General features: G+C 45.5%; 1 protein-coding gene across 4 annotated transcripts in view; it reads left to right on the top strand.

Moving 5' to 3' along the window:
* LOC138960327 (trinucleotide repeat-containing gene 18 protein-like) overlaps positions 1 to 12,702 on the top strand; it is a 208,001-nt gene that overhangs the window by 120,564 nt on the left and 74,735 nt on the right. For all 4 annotated transcript variants that reach the window (XR_011453945.1, XM_070332186.1, XM_070332187.1 and 1 more), the window contains one exon: positions 6,867 to 8,327. Coding sequence is in view for 3 of the 4 variants with exons in the window: in XM_070332186.1 (XP_070188287.1) it covers positions 6,867 to 8,327 (1,461 nt within the window). In the remaining variant the exon portion in view is untranslated. The remainder of the gene's footprint in view (positions 1 to 6,866; positions 8,328 to 12,702) is intronic.

A 12,702-nucleotide genomic window follows, 5' to 3' on the forward strand; every position in this document is an offset into this window, starting at 1 on the left:
TCCTTGTAAACTCGGAAGGCAGGTCTGAATACCTGATTGTTACTGGTCACATTGATGACTTGTAATTCTACAGTGTATAATGATCACTTTCACTTTCTCGGTTACTTTGCATCAGATGCCTATACTGGAAGCAGTGAGTAATACTGATTGTTATATGTTTTTTTTCTCTCAAACAGATAGCAAGCATAATACTTTTTTCAAAGTGACGAAGGCGGTCACTCATAAGCTGTATTTGTCGATAATATAATTGTTTTAACTAAACGCCTTTAGTGTTTTTAAGTGTCGAGGATATCTTTCCTGCTAAAAGATTTAAAAAAACATATAAGTTAATGTAACTGTAATGTGCTGACAAACTGGTAAGGAGAAACCAAAGAATACTTGTCGACATCCTGCATGGAGAAAAAAATTGGCTTTCAAACAAAACTCCCTTCTCTTTCGTCAAAATCAAAACCTCTTCCAATATATACTTACACTTACAGACTTGATGATTATGTAAATTACATTTCTGGTTATATATATATATATATGCATTATTGATTATCTATACATGAGCATAACAAATCACACAAAAAAGTGATGGAATGGCTTCGGTGGGAGGTGGGTGGGCTTCTTTTTATCAAAACCTTTTTAAGCATATTATTATGTTTCTTGTTCAAATATGAGAGAACTCACAGGCAAACGCATAGTTATCGATTCAATCAGCGCACCCACCAGCTTGCCTATAGCATCAGCGGCTCAAACTGAAATGAACAAAATCTGTTTTCTTTTTAATGAAGGCACAGTAAGGGCACAATGATTACTGGTACTAAACTGATGCGGCCGATCTTATGCAAGCGCACGTAGAAGCAGAGTAGGGCTGGCTGAATCCCATCGTTCTGAGCTCTGCTTGGTATGCACGAGAGGCCGCTCATCGGATCCCGTGCTGTAAGGAGTGTGTGGGCTTGTCATCCTCAAAAATTCACTGCGTCATAATCAGCATAGGATCCAGTCCGAGTTTCTCAGTCCTCGCGCTTTCCAGACTTGTAACTTTATACTTCTTACAAAATGTTGCTGTAGAGACCTGTAACCTTTTTCTCTAAGGTCTAACTGCTTTTGCTGTATACTTCTTCTTCTTCTGCGTTCGTGGGCTGAAACTCCCACGTACACTCGTGTTTTTGCACGAGTGGAATTTTACGTGTATGACCGTTTTTACCCCGCCATTTAGGCAGCCATACGCCGCTTTCGGAGGAATGCTGTATACAAACCGTTAAATTTGGTACCTTGGGTCTTCTTCTTCGTCGTTCACTAGATGGAGGGTACCTAGGGTCTTCTTCTTCGTCGTTCACTAGATGGAGGGTACCTACGGTCTTCTTCTTCGTCGTTCACTAGATGGAGGGTACCTAGGGTCTTCTTCTTCGTCGTTCACTAGATGGAGGGTACCTAGGGTCTTCTTCTTCGTCGTTCACTAGATGGAGGGTACCTAGGGTCTCAGTGTTCTATCTCTACAGACTTGCGGGGTGTTTTTTCTTCTTCTTCTATCTCCTGAATGTTTGTTTTCCCGGTCCCCGATCTCCTGAATGTTTGTTTTCCCGGTCCCCTATCTCCTGAATGTTTGTTTTCCCGGTCCCCTATCGCCTGAATGTTTGTTTTCCCGGTCCCCTATCTCCTGAATGTTTGTTTTGCCGGTCCCCTATCTCCTGAATGTTTGTTTTCCCGGTCCCCTATCTCCTGAATGTTTGTTTTCCCGGTCCCCTATCGCCTGAATGTTTGTTTTCCCGGTCCCCTATCTCCTGAATGTTTGTTTTCCCGGTCCCCTATCGCCTGAATGTTTGTTTTCCCGGTCCCCTATCTCCTGAATGTTTGTTTTGCCGGTCCCCTATCTCCTGAATGTTTGTTTTGCCGGTCCCCTATCTCCTGAATGTTTGTTTTGCCGGTCCCCTATCTCCTGAATGTTTGTTTTCCCGGTCCCCTATCTCCTGAATGTTTGTTTTCCCGGTCCCCTATCGCCTGAATGTTTGTTTTCCCGGTCCCCTATCTCCTGAATGTTTGTTTTCCCGGTCCCCTATCGCCTGAATGTTTGTTTTCCCGGTCCCCTATCGCCTGAATGTTTGTTTTCCCGGTCCCCTATCGCCTGAATGTTTGTTTTCCCGGTCCCCTATCGCCTGAATGTTTGTTTTCCCGGTCCCCTATCGCCTGAATGTTTGTTTTCCCGGTCCCCTATCGCCTGAATGTTTGTTTTCCCGGTCCCCTATCTCCTGAATGTTTGTTTTCCCGGTCCCCTATCGCCTGAATGTTTGTTTTCCCGGTCCCCTATCGCCTGAATGTTTGTTTTCCCGGTCCCCTATCGCCTGAATGTTTGTTTTCCCGGTCCCCTATCGCCTGAATGTTTGTTTTCCCGGTCCCCTATCGCCTGAATGTTTGTTTTCCCGGTCCCCTATCGCCTGAATGTTTGTTTTCCCGGTCCCCTATCGCCTGAATGTTTGTTTTCCCGGTCCCCTATCTCCTGAATGTTTGTTTTCCCGGTCCCCTATCTCCTGAATGTTTGTTTTCCCGGTCCCCTATCGCCTGAATGTTTGTTTTCCCGGTCCCCTATCTCCTGAATGTTTGTTTTCCCGGTCCCCTATCGCCTGAATGTTTGTTTTCCCGGTCCCCTATCGCCTGAATGTTTGTTTTCCCGGTCCCCTATCTCCTGAATGTTTGTTTTGCCGGTCCCCTATCTCCTGAATGTTTGTTTTCCCGGTCCCCTATCTCCTGAATGTTTGTTTTCCCGGTCCCCTATCGCCTGAATGTTTGTTTTCCCGGTCCCCTATCTCCTGAATGTTTGTTTTCCCGGTCCCCTATCGCCTGAATGTTTGTTTTCCCGGTCCCCTATCTCCTGAATGTTTGTTTTGCCGGTCCCCTATCTCCTGAATGTTTGTTTTCCCGGTCCCCTATCTCCTGAATGTTTGTTTTCCCGGTCCCCTATCTCCTGAATGTTTGTTTTCCCGGTCCCCTATCGCCTGAATGTTTGTTTTCCCGGTCCCCTATCGCCTGAATGTTTGTTTTCCCGGTCCCCTATCTCCTGAATGTTTGTTTTCCCGGTCCCCTATCGCCTGAATGTTTGTTTTCCCGGTCCCCTATCTCCTGAATGTTTGTTTTCCCGGTCCCCTATCGCCTGAATGTTTGTTTTCCCGGTCCCCTATCGCCTGAATGTTTGTTTTCCCGGTCCCCTATCTCCTGAATGTTTGTTTTCCCGGTCCCCTATCGCCTGAATGTTTGTTTTCCCGGTCCCCTATCTCCTGAATGTTTGTTTTGCCGGTCCCCTATCTCCTGAATGTTTGTTTTCCCGGTCCCCTATCGCCTGAATGTTTGTTTTCCCGGTCCCCTATCGCCTGAATGTTTGTTTTCCCGGTCCCCTATCGCCTGAATGTTTGTTTTCCCGGTCCCCTATCGCCTGAATGTTTGTTTTCCCGGTCCCCTATCGCCTGAATGTTTGTTTTCCCGGTCCCCTATCTCCTGAATGTTTGTTTTCCCGGTCCCCTATCTCCTGAATGTTTGTTTTCCCGGTCCCCTATCGCCTGAATGTTTGTTTTCCCGGTCCCCTATCGCCTGAATGTTTGTTTTCCCGGTCCCCTATCGCCTGAATGTTTGTTTTGCCGGTCCCCTATCTCCTGAATGTTTGTTTTGCCGGTCCCCTATCTCCTGAATGTTTGTTTTGCCGGTCCCCTATCTCCTGAATGTTTGTTTTCCCGGTCCCCTATCTCCTGAATGTTTGTTTTCCCGGTCCCCTATCGCCTGAATGTTTGTTTTCCCGGTCCCCTATCGCCTGAATGTTTGTTTTCCCGGTCCCCTATCTCCTGAATGTTTGTTTTGCCGGTCCCCTATCTCCTGAATGTTTGTTTTCCCGGTCCCCTATCTCCTGAATGTTTGTTTTCCCGGTCCCCTATCTCCTGAATGTTTGTTTTCCCGGTCCCCTATCTCCTGAATGTTTGTTTTCCCGGTCCCCTATCGCCTGAATGTTTGTTTTCCCGGTCCCCTATCTCCTGAATGTTTGTTTTCCCGGTCCCCTATCTCCTGAATGTTTGTTTTCCCGGTCCCCTATCTCCTGAATGTTTGTTTTCCCGGTCCCCTATCTCCTGAATGTTTGTTTTCCCGGTCCCCTATCTCCTGAATGTTGTCGTTATTCACAGCTTAAACGTTTGCCTAAGTACTGTCTCCTTGCTTTGGCTATACAAATCTGTATTTTTGTCTATGGGCTCAGTACTCTATTTGTACACAGACATGGAACTTCTTTCTACTGTCTAAATGATTTCACTATACCGACCTGTCATTTTCTTATTCTAACATCTATATTTAGGCAAAGTAAATAACTTGACTAGAATATGTTTTGAATTATGCACAAGCGGCATGCTGTCATTTCATACCGTTAATAACGTATGTTACTTGAATACTTAAAGTTCTGCATCGTAAAAGAAAGAATCTGTTGCTTCAGGTTCGTGTTAGTCGACTAAGTTTTAATTCTTTTAAAAGTTCAAACGGTACACCTGGCTACCTTCACAACAAATATTACCATATGACGGAATAAAAAAAAACCAGCACCCTCGAACTTTTATACATAATAAATGAAAGAAGAGTGTTTGTGTGCGTGTATGGGTGTGTGTCAAAATGTGTGTGGATGGGGGGGGGGGGGGGGTTCAACATATGCATGGACAGATTTGTTGGAATGGAAGTCCATTAGTCCTTGCCTAGACGCTCAGACACTTGCTTCAGCAACCTTTTACGGGAAGCAGAACAACAAAGACTTACATACTTTATTCAGACGATGTCCAAATGGCAATTATTCTGCAAACATATGGAGCGTTTCTCTATGTTCCTCTACAAAGCATGCATATATTCAGAAGTCGTGATATTTATGTCTGCACAGCGATTGTTGACATGTATATCTTAATTGCGCAGTGCAGGTTTAAGTTGCGAAATTGGCGTTCAACAAAAGCTAAGGTTTCGCTGTATAAGACACAGTTTGAACTTCTATGAAACAGTCATTAAATTCCTTTAGCGCACATCAGTGTTTATGGCCGTTCTAATATAAGCAAACCTCTTGATATTAGTTCGACAACATGTTCTAAACTTTTGCGAGGTCACTTTGTAATGATAAACGTTTAAAACGTACAATTTGGCTTTCAAACAAAAATAAGCTTTGGCTTTCTGACCAAAGATTTAAAGTATCGCTTGCTTTCAGACAAAAGGATTCTAAAACGGGTGATTAAGATTAATTGTAGCGTGGGCAAACATTTATTTGCATATATATTTATTTTTCGGTCCTGTGACAGTGTGGCGATCATTACGAATACGTATCTTGTCTTGAATGTAGCGGTGGTCTGACGATGCATTCAGCCGATGTCTAATCTTAAATCATGTTTCGTACTATGATCAGCCGCGGATGGATTGATTTTATTAGGAGTCTATTATTACAAGTCGTTGAAAATCCATACAAATCCTGGTATTTCCAATGTTTGTCTGTTTCCGCTGACTCTGTATTACTTCTAACAGCAGAATGTTAACCCGTGTGAATTCAAAGTAAACTGAAGTAATGTTTCAGAAGTTTTACCTCCATTTCGTATGTTGTGTTATATGGCTCGTTTAGTTTTAATGCGCGTTGCAATTTCAAAGTAGGCTTATTCTTGTTGTCCTTATTCTTGTTGTCCTTATTCTTGTTGTCCTTATTCATTTTCCGTTTCAGAATCCTCCCACGAACCTTGCATGCTGCATTTGGTTGCTAATCTAGTTTTAACGCGCGTGGTAATTTCAAAGGAGACCTAATCTTATGTGTTCTGGTCCCTCGATATATCAGAATCTTGACGTGTTGGTTGTATGCCCTGTCTTTGGCGACTGATTTAATTTTAACACGCGTTGTAAATTCAAAGTAGGCCTTATCTTAGACGATCTTTTCCAGTCTGTTTTAATCATCAGTCTTTGCTTGCTGGGTATTCTTACTGATTGAGTTTTAACACTCATAAATTCTCATTAAACGGAGCTTTTTGTCTGAATCTCTACACTCTGCTGTGTCGAAGCACTGCCCCTGAGTTGGTTTTGGAAGCGGGCAGGCGTCTGTAAAGCCACCTTTGTTATTCAGCTTAGTATTCAACGACGAGGACTTAATGTAGAAATAACGAGCAACAGCATTACACAGTGTTGCCAGGTCAGCCCTGAACATTCTATTCACCATTTTGTATGAGGTACCGGGACGAGTTTCACAAAGAGAAAAAACATTTCTGAAGCGAAAACCTGAGCTGGTTGCTGTTTCGTATTATGGTGATTGGCGTAATTTGATAGTCTCTGCGCGGTACTCAGGATCACCGGCAAAGATATTCCGTAAAATGAGCCGCCGCTCACGAGTTGCCGAAAATCCGTGGAACTCGAAAATCGATTTCTTTCTGCCTTTTTTTTATTTTTTCTGAAAGTGTCCTTAACTATCCTGTGATTGAGAAAAGAAAAGCGGCTGTAGTGAATAGTTCCACGGATATTTTGAGAGTTCAATGCAACAATTGAATGACCTTGGGTAACGTTTTTGTACATGAGTTACGATTTGCAACGCCGATAGCTGCAGGTAACATTTTACAAAACCCGACTACATTTACATGTCATTTTCACTTTCACATACAACATCAAGTAAACCTCTGAAGATATTTATGTTGTGTCTTGTTGTTGTTGTTGTTGTTGTTGTTGTTGTTGTTGTTGTTGTTGTTGTTGTTGTTGTTGAATTTCTTTCGTTTTTGTTTGCCGTCGTGGTGTCATATCTTGTTTCAAAGTAAATGTGTCCAGAAATGTTGGAAACAAGCACAGGAAAGTTTGAAAGATATCTAGTCCTGTTGACCCGCCTTTCACACTTACCTTATGTTTGTCTCCAGATGCCTTCCTGGCGTCGGTAGCGGCCTCCCAAGCAGCGAGTCTGTACGGCATCGTACCGAGCGGTCACCATTACCTGGAGCAAGCCGCCGCCTCCTCCTCCTCCCCACACCAGCAGCACCAGCAGCAAATGACCAGCCTACCTCTCGGGCCCGTCAAACAGGAACCCCGGGAAGCGGCCAACAGCTGTCACGGCGCGGGCCACGAGAGGTCCAGCAGCAAGTCTTTGGAACGCCGCCATCTCTCCTCTACGCCTAGACATCCCTCAGACGCGGGGAGAGTCAGGGAACAGCTGCCCTACAGGGAGAGTTCCTCAGCAGGCGTCCCCATCCCTATTAGCAACAACAATAATAATACCAACAGCAGTAACAACAGTTTCTCACCAAACAACAGTGGTGGTAGCGTCAGCAGCAGGAGTCACAGTGCGCATAAAGGGACGGCGTCCAAAACGCAGGGAAAGGCTGCGGACAAGAAGGAAGGGCTGAAAGCTTCTTCCCACGAACACCAATTGTCTGTCCCTGGCAAGGACAGGCGAGCGGAGGGTAGAGGCAAGCAAGCCGAAAGGCGCGCAGCTGACCCAATGGTTGACAAACCCAAAGTCCCAGCAGGAAGCGCTTTAGTTTTGAAGAGTGACTCCGCCAAACATCCTGAACAGACGCTGAAATCCACGAAGGCCCAAGCAACGAAATCTAATAGCAACGCATCACAGCAAAAAGTGTCTTGCGTCGGCAAAGAACAGCAGCAACAGAAAGTGTCTTCTAGCAAAGAACAACAAAAGGTGTTCCACGGCGTGGAAGAGAAGAAAGTGACTTCTAGCAAAGAACGCCAGGAAGTGTCGTGTAGCAAGGAACAGCAGAAGCAGCTGCTGTCCTGTCACAAAGAAGCTTCTGGAGCAGCGGGGAGCAAACCGCTCGGTGCTCCGACAAAGCATCGCAGCTCTGGGGCTCCCAACGGAGCTGGTGTTGAAGCGGGAGCTGTGAAAAGCAGCAAACACCCAAGTAGCAAGTACACGGCGTCAGTGACCAGAGGCGGTGACAAAAGTGGGGACACCTCTTCGCTGACGACGTCAGCCCCTCTCGTGGACACATCCGAGACCACCCCTCCTCGAAAGAAGCATAACCGGGATAAGGGGGAGCACGTGAAAGATGGCGGAGGGAGTACCTCTGCAATGGATAAAAGAGGTCACCAACACGGCACTGCAAGTGACGTCAAAACCAAAGCTTCCGTGTCGCCGACTTCATCCACGAGATCGCTGACTCCGAGTAAATCCACCACCGACACATCTCCTTCTGGAGATAGTGTTGTGAAAAACCCTAGCAGTCAAGTGGTGCCAACACTGGTGACAGTGACGTCAACATCGTGCGACGTCAGCACAGTGACGTCAGTCCCGCTGACAAGTGGTGGAACGCAAAGTGTGTTTGCTCGTGACCAGCCGGTGACGTCCACGGGAGTTCACGGAACAGGTGAGACTTAATAACGAGGAAGCGTGCATTCATTGTTATTTTATTAAACCTATTTTTTTTATTGAGTGATATTCGTTGCCAGCTTTATTTATTTAAATGTGTGTGTGTTGAGGAAACTCAGGTTATCCGCAGGGGCCCGGTAACTCAGATGGTAGAGCACTGGACTTGTGATCGGAAGGTCGCAGGTTCGAATTCGGGCCGGGACGGACACGGGTCAACTTTATGTGCAGACCCAGAGACGGAAGCCATGTCCCACCCCCGTGTCATCACAATGGCACGTAAAAGACCTTGGTCATTCTGCCATAAGTGCAGGTGGCTGAATACACCTAAACACGCAGACACCTGGGTAGCGCGACTCCGTTGCTGCTAGCTTTCCACTGGGAGGAAGCGACCCGAATTTCCCAGCGATGGGACAATAAAGTAATGAAAATGAAAATGAAAAAAATGAGTAAACCAGAATCAAGACCCGTACCTAACCAATTACTTGGATTGTCCTTTTTTCATTATAATGCATGGCAGGAATTTATTAAACCCTCAGTAGTTGCAAATTGTCTAATAATTTTGTTTACGAAAACAATTACTCCCCTCCCAATCTTCCAAGTGCGAGAGTAGGCCCATATGGTTTGTTTTCGTGATACATGTTTGTTTTCGCACATGCAGACACGCATTTAATTTGCTATCAACACTTACTGTTTTTGTTTAGAAAACATCGTCATTTATGAGCACAACCTGAAATATTTAGAACAAAAGTCAATAATAACCTTTAATTTAAATAATGAACACTTGTCAACATTTTCGCTTGGACCCCTGATACTTTGTTTGATTAATGTTGTGTTGGTACTTATGTTGATTGTCGTAATGTTGTGTTGGTACTTATGTTGATTGTCGTAATGTTGTGTTGGTACTTATGTTGATTGTCGTAATGTTGTGTTGGTACTTATGTTGATTGTCGTAATGTTTTGTTTGTGACGGGGAAAGGTATAAAACTATATACATGTATGCAATTAAATATAGACATATAAGTGGAAAAAGTAAAGAAGACTCTATCGATTGCTACAGTAGAATCAGCTCTGTGAGACGATAGACACTGTTCTTTCTTTCTTTCTTTCTGTTCTTTCTTTCTTTCTGTTCTTTCTTCCTTTGTAAATTTCTTTTTTTATTTGCTGTTCAGTGAAACACGTAGCCAATGACACCAGTAGAAAAGGACACACATTTAAACAGTTATGTCCTTACAGGTAAATTTTAAGGAGTGACAACATAAAGCACCTGGTTCAATGAACAATAATAAATCCATATTATATTTTAAAAGGAATAAAAAGGAGAAGAAAGAAAGAAGGAAATAGAGTCGTAAAAGTCATGAATCAAAAGTATTTGTGGACGTTATCATTTTTACGCAAGCTCAGCGAAGATAGCCAAACCCTGAAGCTTCTGTTTTGCTGATAGCTGCGACGAAGCGCTTGGAGCAATGTTACTTGCAAAAAGCACCTGGGAAAGAAGTTATTTTTGGCAGATCGCTGATCTCACCAAACTTAGGTCGAAATATCACAACGCCTCCCGCGTGAGCCACAAGAAAGTCACTGTAGAGATCAATGGAACGTTACTTTTCTGGCGTGTGTTAATGAATCGTATTTTTATGACTTCTTCGAAAATGGCATTTCTATTACACTATGGTATGCTGTTCTGCCGCGTGGTAGAATTATACTGCTAAGGTGTGTACTGCTGAGGTGTATATGTTTGTATTTAGATCTTTTGCTTGTTTTTACGTGTCCAAAAATGAAAATCTTGTTAGTAACAACAAGCGCGCAAAATACGTATCAAATAAACAAGCAATGCGAAAATAAGTAGCAAAACATTGAACACTTTCGTGGACGGAATAAGTGATACAGTGGGAAAAAAAATACTAGCAAGGGAAACAAGTAAACCAAGAAGAGCTCACGCCAGCAGTAAAGTATGTAAGAAATGTTTAGTCCTTTGTACTGGAAACTTGCATTCTCCCAGTAAGGTAATATATTGTAATACGTTGCATTCCGCCATTCAGGAAGCATGCTGGGAATGGTCGTGTTTCTATAACCCACCGAACTCTGACATGGATTATAGGATCTTTTCCCTGCGCACTTGGTCTTGTGCTTGCGTGTACACGCGAAGGGGGATAAGGCACTAGCAGGTCTGCATATAAGTTGACCTGGGAGATCGGAAAAATATCCACCCTTAAACCCACCAGGCGGCCGAGGCAGGGATTCGAACTCACGACCTTTCGATAAGGAGGCTGATGTCTTACCACTACGCCACTGCGCCCGTCTTTTAATTCGAATAATTTACCCTTTCGATCTCTTTTGCACAGTGAAAGTATTTCTGGTTGTGGTATATTATTATTCCAAAGCCGGACCAAAACTGTGTACTTCTTTGGGCGGTTTTTGATTTTATTGTTTCGTTTATGTTTTTTAATTGAAGGAAAGACATTTCCTTCATGACCCTGGTGATGCGCTGCTTGTAATGTGACCCTTAAACACCCTCCATGACCCTGGTGACGCGCTGCTTGTAATGTGACCCTTAAACACCCTTCATGACCCTGGTGACGCGCTGCTTGTAATGTGACCCTTAAACACCCTCCATGACCCTGGTGACGCGCTGCTTGTAATCAGTGTGACCCTTAAACACCCTCCATGACCCTGGTGACGCGCTGCTTGTAATCAGTGTGACCCTTAAACACCCTTCATGACCCTGGTGACGCGCTGCTTGTAATGTGACCCTTAAACACCCTCCATGACCCTGGTGACGCGCTGCTTGTAATGTGACCCTTAAACACCCTCCATGACCCTGGTGACGCGCTGCTTATAATGTGACCCTTAAACACCCTCCATGACCCTGGTGACGCGCTGCTTGTAATGTGAGCCTTAAACACCCTCCATGACCCTGGTGACGCGCTGCTTATAATGTGACCCTTAAACACCCTTCATGACCCTGGTGACGCGCTGCTTGTAATGTGACCCTTAAACACCCTCGATGACCCTGGTGACGCGCTGCTTGTAATCAGTGTGACCCTTAAACACCCTTCATGACCCTGGTGACGCGCTGCTTGTAATGTGACCCTTAAACACCCTCCATGACCCTGGTGACGCGCTGCTTGTAATGTGGCCCTTAAACACCCTCCATGACCCTGGTGACGCGCTGCTTGTAATGTGGCCCTTAAACACCCTCCATGACCCTGGTGACGCGCTGCTTGTAATGTGACCCTTAAACACCCTCCATGACCCTGGTGACGCGCTGCTTGTAATGTGGCCCTTAAACACCCTCCATGACCCTGGTGACGCGCTGCTTGTAATGTGACCCTTAAACACCCTCCATGACCCTGGTGACGCGCTGCTTGTTATGTGACCCTTTAACACCCTCCATGCCCCTGGTGACGCGCTGCTTGTAATGTGACCCTTAAACACCCTTCATGACCCTGGTGACGCGCTGCTTGTAATGTGAGCCTTAAACACCCTCCATGACCCTGGTGACGCGCTGCTTGTAATGTGACCCTTAAACACCCTCCATGACCCTGGTGACGCGCTGCTTGTAATGTGGCCCTTAAACACCCTCCATGACCCTGGTGACGCGCTGCTTGTAATGCGACCCTTAAACACCCTCCATGACCCCGGTGACGCGCTGCTTGTAATGTGACCCTTAAACACCCTCCATGCCCCTGGTGACGCGCTGCTTGTAATGTGACCCTTAAACACCCTTCATGACCCTGGTGACGCGCTGCTTGTTATGTGACCCTTAAACACCCTCCATGACCCTGGTGACGCGCTGCTTGTAATGTGACCCTTAAACACCCTCCATGACCCTGGTGACGCGCTGCTTGTAATGTGACCCTTAAACACCCTTCATGACCCTGTTGACGCGCTGCTTGTAGTGTGACCCTTAAACACCCTCCATGACCCTGGTGACGCGCTGCTTGTAATCAGTGTGACCGTTAAACACCCTCCATGACCCTGGTGACGCGCTGCTTGTAATCAGTGTGACCCTTAAACACCCTCCATGACCCCGGTGACGCGCTGCTTGTAATGTGACCCTTAAACACCCTTCATGACCCTGGTGACGCGCTGCTTGTAATGTGACCCTTAAACACCCTTCATGACCCTGGTGACGCGCTGCTTGTAATGTGACCCTTAAACACCCTCCATGACCCTGGTGACGCGCTGCTTGTAATGTGACCCTTAAACACCCTTCATGACCCTGGTGACGCGCTGCTTGTAATGTGACCCTTAAACACCCTCCATGACCCTGGTGACGCGCTGCTTGTAATGTGACCCTTAAACACCCTCCATGACCCTGGTGACGCGCTGCTTGTAATGTGACCCTTAAACACCCTCCATGACCCTGGTGACGC

This window comes from Littorina saxatilis, linkage group LG2, assembly GCF_037325665.1.
Source record: "Littorina saxatilis isolate snail1 linkage group LG2, US_GU_Lsax_2.0, whole genome shotgun sequence".
NCBI lineage: Eukaryota > Metazoa > Mollusca > Gastropoda > Littorinimorpha > Littorinidae > Littorina > Littorina saxatilis.